The sequence below is a fragment of the Herpailurus yagouaroundi genome, unplaced genomic scaffold, assembly GCF_014898765.1.
Source record: "Herpailurus yagouaroundi ecotype Mexico unplaced genomic scaffold, PumYag 213, whole genome shotgun sequence".
In the NCBI taxonomy this organism is placed as follows: Eukaryota; Metazoa; Chordata; class Mammalia; order Carnivora; family Felidae; genus Herpailurus; species Herpailurus yagouaroundi.
This window is the reverse complement of record NW_024412444.1, coordinates 9,185,828-9,198,002: the sequence shown is the minus strand read 5'-3', so window position 1 is coordinate 9,198,002 and position 12,175 is coordinate 9,185,828. Positions and strand designations below refer to the sequence as shown.

The window sequence follows — 12,175 nt, the reverse complement described above, 5'->3', positions numbered from 1 at the left end:
TTTTTACTATCACTTGAACTAAATCTCAGTGGAAGAGTTCTGTAGATACTTTAGTCATCAATGGCCTATAGAAATATTTTGCCTGAACTATTGGCCACATGTAAGAGACAGCTGGATCTTGGTAAAATATTACAAAAATAATCTAAAGCTAAAACCCATTTTGAAGCCATGGGGTATAGACTGTCTCAGAATTTGTATAAAGGGAAGTTTTTCAAGTATAAGTAGATGGTCATCTTTTTGGGCTGTGGCAAAATAAACCACTTAGTAGGACATCAGGTTTGATTATTTCTAAAATTGCTATAAATCTATGGTTTCTTATTCACTATTTTGACCATAGTGACTTGATTTATATTTAATCCAAAACATAGAGTCTTTAATTCCTTACTACTGAAATCTGGTTCTATAAAGGTAGTCTTCACAGAATAAGAGGAGAGGCAGCACAATTCTCTAGAAACATGAAGTGCAGAAGAAGAAAATCCAAACTAAAATCTCTTTTCCAGCTGTGTTTAAAATGATGACTTTTTTTTATAAAGAGCTTTGAATATACTAAAGTGTCATTAGCCTTAAAGAATCTTCTCTTGTACTTCCATGGTAAAGAAAAATTTTGATTGTATTAATTTGGCAATGAGTGTTGGTAAACACATTCATCGGTCCTAATCATACCTCCACATGGGGATTGCCTGGTAGGTTTAGGATTGAACTGCCAAGGAGCTGACATTAAAACCCTCCTCTCTCCTGAGAAAACATGAGAATACTATGATCGACTTTCTGGCCTTTCTCATCAGAGGCTGCTAGGCTGAGAGCAGACCCTCTCTGAGAAGGATGAGAATTTGTCCAAACTGGTGGGGTATGTTTTAAAAGGCACGATTCAGTGACCAGAACAGGTGCTAAATAAGCAAACCTGTCCTTTCTCGTCCACCTCGACTGTCCATGATTATGATATAAGTGTGGTCCAGTGGCTGGAATTATGGTGATTTTTCAAAAATGCCAGTGTCAAAATTTTGCCTCGACAGTATATCTGTAACTACTAATAATGCTGTTTTGGGCTGACTCAGTTGCTTTGAAATTGCATGCCTCTGTTATGAGTAATGAGAGGCAACCAATTATCTATAAAATAACGGCGTGCACAGAGGAGAGTTTGATGAATTACAAATGAACTCTGCTGACACAACAGGGTGTGGAAACCTTCTCTGCTCTTCCTATCAGAGTTAGGGGTGATGCTTGCAGACTTTACAAGCAACTAGCCCACTCAGTTCTAACATGGGGTGGGAGCCTTCCCTCACTAGGACACATGGCATTGCTTTACAATTAAGTAGGAAGCTCAACACGGGTGTATAAAGGCAGCACACCCAGGTATGAAACACCTATGTAAAGAATTATTATGTTCCAGGAAAGATGCAGTTAGATAAGGGATATGGATGCACTGTAATCTGATGTGATTCAGAACACAGACCAAAAGAGCCATCACAAAGCCCCATCTCGGAACTCAGCCCAGTATGTGGGGAGCCACTGCACAAATTCACCTAAGCAGAAGGCAGGTGTTGAATTCCTAGAACCAAGGGATTCCCACCCTCATCAGGGATCTGTCAGGTGGAGGAGCTTCATTCAGCAACACTTGGGCTGTTGTCTCTGCCGTGCCTGATGAAGGCAATGTCTGTTTTTCACTATTGCTTAAGAAATTGCAATTTAAAGTCATTTTCTGCTAGGAAAAGGATACAGAGAGTAGTCAAAACACCAAAACATCCTGCAGGATTACATGGGAAGATCAAGAGAATTCTATACATCTAAGCGAATGTTGATGCCCTGATGGCTTCAAGAGGCTGAGTAAAGAGTTCATAGTTTGAGGATGTTTATCTCTGTGGTCCTATGGCAGTCTTGTCATGCTTGGGGATTAATGGGGGTTTATACGTAAAGAAGATACAAAACAGGGGTTTCTACTTACTGAGAGGTTGCTAGTATTTCCACACCAAACATTCAGGAGAGAGTAGTTTTTTTGTTTTGTTTTTTGTTGTTGTTGTTGTTGTTGTTGTTGTTTTTGTTTTGTTTTGTTTTGTTTTTGTCTATTATAGTCCCTTCCCCATATTGGGCATCTCTGGGTACAGGTTTGCACACCGGTTTTTAAGATAGACTAATGGCAAACATAGTGTGGAGGACAAGCCCTAGGAGTTGGTCTCCCAGGAGAAGCAGTGATTTCAGATAGATCCCATCAGCTTAGAGACTAAGCATGCCTGTCAGGAGCAGTAGGGCATGATGTGGGGCTTGCTGCCCAGTGTCCTCCAGCCAAGTACAAGAGACTGGGCTCTTATCCCTAGGGAAGCTGACTCTGGTTCCCCCCAGGTGCCTTATCTTCTCCACATACCTGGTGAGAGACATGGGGAGCACTAACTTAGGGGGATTGCTACAGGTCTGGAGTCAGCTTGCTCTGGGTTTGAATTCTGACCTCCATTGCTGTCTTCCAAAGACAGGTATCATTTGTCTGTTTATGATAATTTTAGATGATCTTCACTGAATCTCACTATTAATAAATTATTCCCTTTTAATCCTTTTAAATAAGTCAAATAGAGAGTCTTTGTTCAGTTCTGGAATGGAATGCCTCTGTAACAATGGCTAGCCTCTCTTTTTAGCAAAGAGAGAATGAATCTCACTCCCAATGTCTATAGACAAGCAACTATGCCAAGCTGGAATTCATCAGCATTGTTTTTCTTTCATATTTATTTTTATGCTTAATTTCTAATTGCAAATAATACTTGTTTTTCATTGACGTTAACATAGAACGTTTAAAAGTGAATCAGGTAAATAATGAGTAAACAATACCCTGGTACAGAGAGAGAGAGAAAGAAAGAGAGAGAGGCATGATGACATAGGAATGAGAGAGATTTGGGAAACACTGTATTTGCCCAAGGTCATATTACTTAGGTACTTGGTCACATGGTGAAGTGAAGAGGACAGGTGCCTAGATAAGAATTAGTTCAGTCTGGAAAAACTTGCAAGCAAGGAGAGTTGGAATGCAGGGGCTGTGTTGGCTGGGAAAGTGTGCTCTTTTAGCAAGATAGGCAGTCCAGAGACTAAGAGAATGGTCTTTGGGGTTTGAGTGTCTGGGTTCTATCTCAACTCTGTCACTTGGAACTATTTACCTTGTAATAACACTTAACATCATTGAGATTCAGTTTTCTTATTATCTGCAAGATGGGATAATAGAACCTGTATCTTAGAAACTTGGAAATGTTGGCTACTATTATCCTTTCCAGGGCTGAACCCTAGCCTACCTGCCTTTGTGCGTGTTGTGAATTGTGCAGTCTTCCCAGGTAAGCAACATGAGTGTCTTCATACTGGCTCTGCCTAAGACCGACTTGCTGCTGAGGGTGTAATGGGGAAACCTTGGAGAGGTCAAGCTTATCTGAATTTCACATAAACAATGAATAATTTTTTTAGGTCTAGGTATATTCAAATATTGCATGACAGCCCTATTTATTAATGAAGTTTCAGAAGTTCTATGAATCCCTTAACATTACATAAACATTTGGTATGCAGATGCATTTTGAAGAGGAAGGAGAGTGGGTATCAAACCTTTGCCTCTAAGGGGAAATATGTATTATCCTTTTATATTGCAGGATGTGATGGTGCTCTTGGTAAAATCTTAGGACCCTATGCTTAAGTCCCTAGCCTCCAAGTTACTAGTTGAGCTATTTGGCAACCCACATCATCATCACTCCTTTTCTCTGTTCCTACCTCTGATGGCTGAGAAAACTGAAGGTGATTTGTTTGGTCTGTAACCAAAGGCCTTTAAAGAGAGATATTAATGCTAATTAATTTAAAAAACCCACAGGCATTGTGGCAATAGTTTGTACAGCAAGCTGGGATGAATGTCTTTCTGGCAAGACTTCCAAGGCAAGTTGATTCACCCAGAAGACAGGAGATGTTAGGCCTCAAGGCATGACAGAAGCAAAAACTGGTGAAGCAAAGCATACAGGAAACTTGGGTAGTAAGTTTAAATCCTCTTAAAATGTCTAGAAAATGCATTCTAACACAGAGTCCTACAATTCAGCAAGCCTCAGGAAAAGTCTAGAGCTTTCTTGCCTTGATCTGGAAGTCCCTATTACATAAGAACCTGGAAGAAAAAAGGAAAGATCAGCTTAGTAAGTTGAGTCTGAAGAACAGCAACCCCATTTGAATGGGACATCCCACAATGACACACTGGCTTTCAGAAGAGGAACAGAAGGAGATCTGCAGCCATGCCTATGGGTCTGTGTTCTTAGGTAGACTGGCTTGATCCAGAGGAAGGAAGGAAGGAAGAAGGAAGAAATGAGAAGGTGAACAGTAGAAAATTTTAGAAATAAATGATCAAAGACAGCTTTTGCTAGCACTACACTATATCCCTTCAGGCAATTGAATGGAATGCAGCTGACAAGCCAGTGACATTCTCCAGTTTCATTCTCCAATGAAGTAAGTGTTCTAGAATGCAAGTGGCTGAGCACTAGGACATGCATGAACAATAATGGGGGAGACCTAGTTGATACTTGGTCTTCAAGTAATTGGAATACTTTAAAAAGGAGGCAGAGGAAAGAATGCCCAAGAAATGCACAAATACTAAAAACTAACTATAAAAGACTCCTATTTCAAAGGGAAAATGGAATACAATGAACATGTTTTCTACCTAAAAATCATGACCACTAAGCAGTGGATATAATTTTATATAATCCTGTTGCTACCAGTATTCACTAATTGTGTTTTTAATTTGTGTCTGATCTACTTCAACAGCTTATAGTATAAACACAAGACCAGATGAAGCAGACAATTCCCAAAAGGAAAAAAACTATTTAGGAGAGAGACACTTTATCTGAGGACCATGGAAGGAGTTTTGTTTTGTTTTGTTTTTAACAGGGTTGACAGATAAAATATAGGTGGTATTTTTAGTCTAGGGATGCCCCAATATTTCATGGCAACCCCATTTATTAGTACATTTCAGAAGATCCATAAGCTCCTGGATATTCTATAAATATTTGGCGCAGATATGCATTTTAAAAAAGGAAACTGGCTACAGCTTTCCACCAGAATCTTAAATCTGTCATCTCTCAACAGTTCAACATCATTAATGCAAAGAGATAATTCTATCATGTCTGCCCTTTCCCTGTGGCCTTGAGCTTCCCAGCAGCCAAAACTAAAGGGAATTTACAAAAGCAATTTACCAAATAGCAGCTGAAGAGAAGAGGCCCAAGTGGAAGAAAGACTGATCTGGTCAGAAGATAGTGAGTCAGCTGGCTCACAAGCCCCTTCCAGCCTATGTAGAAATCTGAGACTAGAGCTCTCAGTGGGTATTAACTTTTTAAAGGATCAGGTATGCATTACAAAAGATTTTGGGCTGCCTGGCAGGATTGAACTGGAGAAGGGCAGGATGGTGACCCAGGTGGGCTAGGGGAAGGTGGCTGGAAGGAAGTGAGCTGATAGTTGTGTAGAAGGTGACATGGAGGCAGGGAGGAAGAGGAAACCCAGAGGTAGGAATCCCTGCCTCAAGGGTCAGGGTTTTTTCTGCTCAGGCTTTTATATCTTTTGAATTCCTCTGCACCTATTTTTATGTGTCCCCATCCTGGGCAGGGAGTCTCCTTCCAAGGCCCCATGGAAGCTGTGAGTGATGATGAAGGCACAGTCTTTACCTGCAAAGTCACTGAAAGTAGACCCTTAGTGCTGCAGCTTCTGATGCCATTTCCTCCTCAGATCTCCACAAGGTTGGGGAGTCCTCTTCCTCTTTGTCATGTTTCTGGAGCTTTGGAGAAAACAATGGAATAGGCTTATTAATAATGGGTCCTTGGGATCTTTGAACAAGTGTTGTGCGGATGGCTAAACAGAATTTGCAAATCAGAGGCTGAAAGGTGTATGTCCTTTAATTGTATTGGTTGCCAAAATTTGAAAATGGGGAGGTGTCATGTAACTGTCCACATTTCCAGCTTTGGTGATAACATAACCAGATCAGGCTATGCTGTGGCCTGTTCGATGCCTTGTCTTGTCTGCTGGAGGCTGTAAGTGGGAGGTCACAGACTGGGGAGCTTCCTCCCATTTACAGTAATCCCCAGTACTCTCTGTATCTTATGCTTGGCTGGCATCATTCATGTATTTTACTCACCATTCAATGAAGAAACTGTTTTACACCTACCCATGATCATTCTCCTAAAGTGGCCTATGGCTTCCCTACTATTCTCTTTGGCTTAGTCTCTCTTATGAGCTCGGAGCAGTTTTGTTCAGTGAAGCAAAATAGCCCAAGCAAATCTATGATAACAGTACAAGAGCCATGAGTACTGAGTAAGAAATAAGAGCATATCCATTAAAAGAGGCTTTAGCAGGCAAACAGTTAAAAAAAATTAGAAAACATCAAGAAATTAACAATCGATCTAAGTCAATTAAATCATTTAAAAATCCTCTTCAAACACGCATATTTATTTTTAAAAACATCTTGTATATGTCTCAGATTTGCATATAGAGTAAATAAAATTTCCATTCTACCAGAGAGAGGATGTTCTCAGAGCTCTTCATTAGAAGAGCTCAATTTTCCCCCTTAATCTCCTATTGCAGTTCAGTTTTATTAACTAAATTTGTTATTCCTGTGTGTGGCTTTATCCATTGTAAAATGCTGAAGGTATAAATTCACAGGATGTGCAGTGTAGTATTTTGTAAGTCGTTTGAAGAGATTGAGGTAAATGTTTTAACAGTACCAATGATGGCCAGTATTTATGATATGAACCGGTAGTTTCTTTGATGTATATTATTTCATCCTGCACCATTTCATTTAATCTGTACCATAATCCCTACACAAGGCAGGCACCGCCTAGCTCCATCTTTACCAAGGAAGAAATTGAGCTCTGAGGAAGTTCATTTGCTTGTCAAAGATCAGCCAGCTAGGCAGTGGCTGAGTTATTCCCAACAATGTTTGCCTTTTTATCTATCCTAGAGGAGCTGCCTGCCACCTGAGTGGCGAGTTCCACCCACCAGGCGCAGTCCCCTCCCCAGCCAAAAGGCAGTCCTTTGAAAAGCATCTTGCTGCCTCAGCAAAAAGTCTCTCCACTAACATAGTGGAGTTTGCTATCTTGGGCCAAAATCACTGTAAATCTAACCCAGAGAGACCCCATTCCCCCCAACGTGGCCCCTTGGAGCAGATGGAGAAATTTCCCCAGTATTTCTGAGCAAACTTTGACACACAAAGCAAACCAGTGAAGGAATGATACCCAGGCTCTCCAGCTGAGCTATATTTCCACTTGGGGTAAGTTTCAGTCTAAATGAGGTTCATTAGCATATAACTGGGCCACAAATATGTTGATGAGGGTCATGGATCTTCTGTTCAGAATTTGGCTGCCAGCACTCTGGTTTTACATTTTGCCACATAGATTTAATTCTCCTTAGTGGAAGAAAACCACATTAAGAAGTCATTTCCCTCCTCGCAGAGGCAGATAGAACACCATCGCTACAGGCGAGTCAAACAGGATTGCTATTTTTCTACTCAAGAACTAATTTTCATTTTGATACTAGCTTTAGGTCTGTTATAAATCCATCTTGTAACAATTCAATAGGATGACAAAGAACAATATATACAGCCCAGAAAATATGGCCTTCCACTTCTGGTGCTGCCATTGAAAAGACACAGAAACCCAGCATTAAGTGGCTTCATCACCACAGATCATACCAGATGAATCCAAATAATTTAGAGCCTGTGAACGTTAATGCCTCCCTGGTTATTAGGAGACCGTCTGTTATTGTCATATGCCTTACAGATGGCAACGTTGTGCCCACACTTCGAAGTTGTTTATGTGAGGTAGAGAAATAAATAAAACAAAAACTAATCATATTTGCAAAGCTCTGCTGTATATGGTTTTTAAAACTTAGAGGTTTCCCTCCTAAAAGCCCCAGATGGAAAAATGTGGCTTTCTTTAGAACAGTAGTGCTGGCTGCCCACTGGATTCACCTGGGGAACTTTAAAAAACACTATTGCCTGGGTCCACCCAGGGATTCTGATTTAATTTGTTTGGGGACAGCCTGGGTTTGGGGACTTTTTCAAAGTTCTCAGTTAATTCTGAGGTGCACTTACTCCTTGAGAAGCAAGGCATTTGGGAGAAATGTGTATGTGTATAGATAGAGCCCAAGCACATAGAGAAATAATACATTTCCCTTTAAGACCATTGCTTGTCACCCTGTCAATAGAAGAGAGGCTGTTGTTTGCAAACCCTGTTTTACAACTGCTTTTCTTCTCTACAGAAATAGGGAGTCCAGGAATGATCCTGATGAGCAAGACCTACGTCTTCAAAGAGGCACCCAGGTGACTTAGAAATTAAACGTGGTGTAGTTTGGGGTACATTTCTTCCTTCCTGAGGCAACCCAGGAACCTGGCTGCTGCAAGCCATTGCAGGCTGGCAGAGGTAAGCTCTAGTGACCTCAAACAGTGGTTTATGCAGAAGGCACTACATGCCAGAAGGAAGCTTTATTGGGGGAGGGGAGAACTTCAAATGAACCTTCCAGATTAATTTAGGCTGTCCACAGGGAAAGGCACTGACTGCTTACTCATGCACATGGTATTTATTCTGTCCCCACAATGCTAAGGGCTGGCCCTGGCACTAGAACACTGAAACAGACCCATTTATTGTCATTATGGGATACTCAGAATAGGCACCAAATGGTTAATTATAAATGGTGGGGGGGTGGGGTGGGATTTACAAATGGAACAGACCCTTTTGCTGCCCATATGAAGGGTACCCAGGTAGGGAGAATAGGCGCCAAATGATTTGTTACAAATAAGGAGGAGGCATTTCCAAATGGGAGGGCTGCTGCTGGGAGGGCCTGACCTGCTTTGAAAGGCTTTTGAGTTTCAGCTTGGTAAAGAAACAGAGTGCTATGATACAGAGTGACGGGGGAGAAGGGCTTATCTAAGGAACATCTAGCAACATCTCTCCAAGAAGATAAGGTTAGGCTCAGACTTTGACAATGAGAGGGCAAGCTCCTTAACCTCTTTGTGCCTAAGTTTCCCCCCACTGTAAAAAGGGAGCAGTAAGAGTTTTGAGTAGATGTACTTGGCACTTAGTAGTAATAAGTGGTACTTAGTGTTTGCTGCTGCTATTATTACTACTATCAGGCTGGATACACCATCCCCATCACAGTGGGGACATAGAGGTTTTGTCCAGGAGTAAACTTGCCTTTCCTGTCTTCATGGTTCCCCAATGACGTGTGTCTTTTTGGACCTTAAATACACTAAAAGGATTAAGAGCTATGGTCAGAATTCGTATGGCCCAAACCAATGACTCTAGTGAGGCACTGAAGTCTGAGGAGAAAATTTAGCTCCTGCAGCTTTAAAATGACCTATAATACTCCCTAACTCTCCAGGTTGTTAAGAGTAAAAAAGGTATCAATGGAGGCTCCTCACAGGTCAAGGTCAAGGTCTTAGAATAAAAGCATGTGGTAATGATCAAATGCAGTCAAAATTACCCTGAAATCAGGGCTGCCAGAGTTAGCAAATAAAAATACTAAATCAAATTAACTGAGTGTCCTGTACATCTCATGTGATATTTGGGACATATTCTTACTAAAAAGTATTACTTATTTATCTAAAATTCAAACTTAACTGGGCTTCTCCTTTTATTTTATCTGGTAACTCAGCCTGGGGGACCCCCTTTGAAAAAGAAAAACCTAAACACTGAAAGTGCTTGGCTCACATTTGGGTTGTTCCCACACCTGCCTTGCTATGAATCCAGGAAAAGACACAGGCTGTCCAAAGGAAGACCAAAATCAAAGCTAGCATTTTGTTCACTCTAAGGCTTAGTATTGGATGAAATGAAGAGTACTCTTTAAACCCCACAGCTCAGTGGTTCTCAGGTGCACACTTTTCCACATTTTCACATCTCTGAAATCAAAGTGTGCTCCACAATCGACGATGTGTCATAATTTAATTGGCAGTGTTTTTCTTTGTTAGTCGTACATGAAGGAACGGTACTTCTTCCTGTTGACTGCGTCTGGGGTTCAATGCACTACAGTGCTCCGTCTTTCCTCCTGGTAATCATATCACACAAGTTAAATGGCCATGACAGTGCTCAACACCACAGCACATTCCTTACCTCCTCTCTAGGCAACAGTGAAACTGTTGAACAGTTGACACTGTTTTCACAGGCACTTGGTTCTTTAGGGGAAAGTGCTCACCAGAGTTAGAAAGTTTGCAAAAAAATTTGAGCCAAAAAATCTTTATTCACTCAACAGAGTGAAGTCTGTGATGGCTCTTGGAAGAGCATTCTATTTCCATATAAGTTTGAAAAGAGATTAAAAAAAATGTATCTGCAGTCATTTCACTTTATCTGCCTGAAATGATTTTGGAGAAGGTAGTGTTAACAGGATTTCTGACTGAAGTAGTGATAGGTGTCAATTTTGACATATTGCTCCTTCCTGGGCATTGAGCATGCTATCACAAGGTATGTGAGGTAAAGATCAATTCCCTGATGTAATGCTCAAACTGCCTTGGCTATTGACTTTTTTATAGCTCTGTAATGGAATACAGTAGGAAGAATGATTCACAATAATTTAAATGTTTTTCAGGATTTGGAACTAACCTGTAATAAAATGCCAAGTTGTCTTCAAAGGCTGGGGAAGGTGGGGGGAAACGATTTAATACCACTTCTTAAAGAAGCAAGTGCTGAATATAAACCTGAGTGTTGTTATAGAGTACGTTAATATATTTCATTGTTATTTTCTAAAACAACATAAAAAGCAGGAAGCTTAAACTATTTCTTATGGGTTGATGGTTCTATTCAGACAGGTGTTTATATAGTCTTGAAAAGGAAATAATATCAACGAACACGGAAGTAAATCCATAATTTTCTTTTAGAACTAATTCTCTGCCTCTATTTTCAATATAGCCAACAAGCCTTTGTTGAGCACATGATATATTCCAGGCACTGTTCTAGGCATTATGGGAGCTGTCAAATGTATAAGCCACAATCTGTGCCTCCCGGGGTCTTACCACCTCAAAGGGCAGACAGATTTATACATATGTAATATAAGTCAGTCTGGTATAAGAACTGGGCTAGAAGTTCCATCACTGTTCTCAGAATATCTGAGGAAGAGAGTAATTCTTGCCAGGTGGGGCCTTTGGTTGACTTAAAAAATCAGGATTTCCACTGGGCTTAAAGCATGTGATTTCTGGGCAGTGGGAATGGCTTTAGCAAACACATGAGGTGCATGCCAGCTCTACTGCAACTCATGCCATGGCTAGCTTCCTCAACTGCTGGCACCCCTCTTTCCTGAGGAGTTCTGACTTAGCTTTCCTCATAAGCCTGACCTTCTCTCAGAGTGGTCAGAGAACTGAAATTTAGTTGCCATTTTGAGAAGCCTTAACATTCCATTGTTTAAAGATGGGGAAGACATGGGGTGCCTGGGTGGCTCAGTCAGTTGAGCATCTGACTTTGGCTCAGGTCATGATCTCATAGTTCATGGGTTCGAGACCTGCATCGGGCTTTGCACTGACGGTGTGGAGACTGCTTCAGATTCTCTATCTCCCGCTCTCTATGCCCCTCCCCGCCACTATCTCTCAAAAATAAATAAACATTAAAAAACAAAGATGGGAAAGATATCTCATTGGCCCAGAAGATGGCCTCCAGTCTATGATTCAAAGCCACAAACAGCTTTGAATCCTGCTAAGAAAAAGTTACTCCATTTTCAATCTGATTAATCAAAAGTCTTAGTACTAGCATGTCCTTACTATGGTACCAGCATGACCTCTAACAGAAAGAGAGGAGCCATCCAGACTCTAGCTAGAATGTAATAAGATTGTTTTGTTTACATCATATTGATTTTGAGGGTTATCTCCCATTTATGATGTCATCTCAAATTTCCTTTTAAACTAAATTTATTTAAGGTAAAGAGTCAAGTGAGAAAATAGATGAAGTAAAACAATGTCAGAAATAGAGGATTAAGCACAGCATTAACCTTGAAAGATGGTCCAGAGGTGGGAAGTATAGCTGAGGTGAGCAAAGTCACTGCAAGTATGAGGCTACAGCATGGGCCTTCTAGGATGTGGATGTAGTTGTTTCTATTGGGCTGAATCAAAGGAGGCTTCAGAATTTTTTTTTTCTTTTTGGACAGACATTGAAAGTCAAAATAGTTTAAAATGATAAGAGCTCTGAAGAGCAACCAATGCATTGTGATGTGTGGGGAT

General features: G+C 40.8%; 1 protein-coding gene and 1 long non-coding RNA gene across 10 annotated transcripts in view; one reads left to right on the top strand and one right to left on the bottom strand.

Annotated features, from left to right (window-relative positions):
* FHIT (fragile histidine triad diadenosine triphosphatase) overlaps window positions 1–12,175 on the bottom strand; it is a 1,437,020-nt gene that overhangs the window by 24,091 nt on the left and 1,400,754 nt on the right. For all 8 annotated transcript variants that reach the window (XM_040454580.1, XM_040454579.1, XM_040454577.1 and 5 more), the window contains one exon: window positions 5,652–5,761. In XM_040454580.1, the coding sequence (XP_040310514.1) occupies window positions 5,660–5,761 (102 nt within the window). In that variant the 3' untranslated portion in view covers window positions 5,652–5,659. The remainder of the gene's footprint in view (window positions 1–5,651; window positions 5,762–12,175) is intronic.
* The window catches only part of LOC121016786 (uncharacterized), a 37,045-nt gene continuing 33,106 nt past the window's right edge, over window positions 8,237–12,175 (top strand). Inside the window, exon 1 of one of the 2 annotated variants that reach the window (XR_005784462.1) lies at window positions 8,237–8,299. This is a non-coding gene — a long non-coding RNA (uncharacterized LOC121016786). The other variant, XR_005784463.1, reaches the window with a different exon arrangement.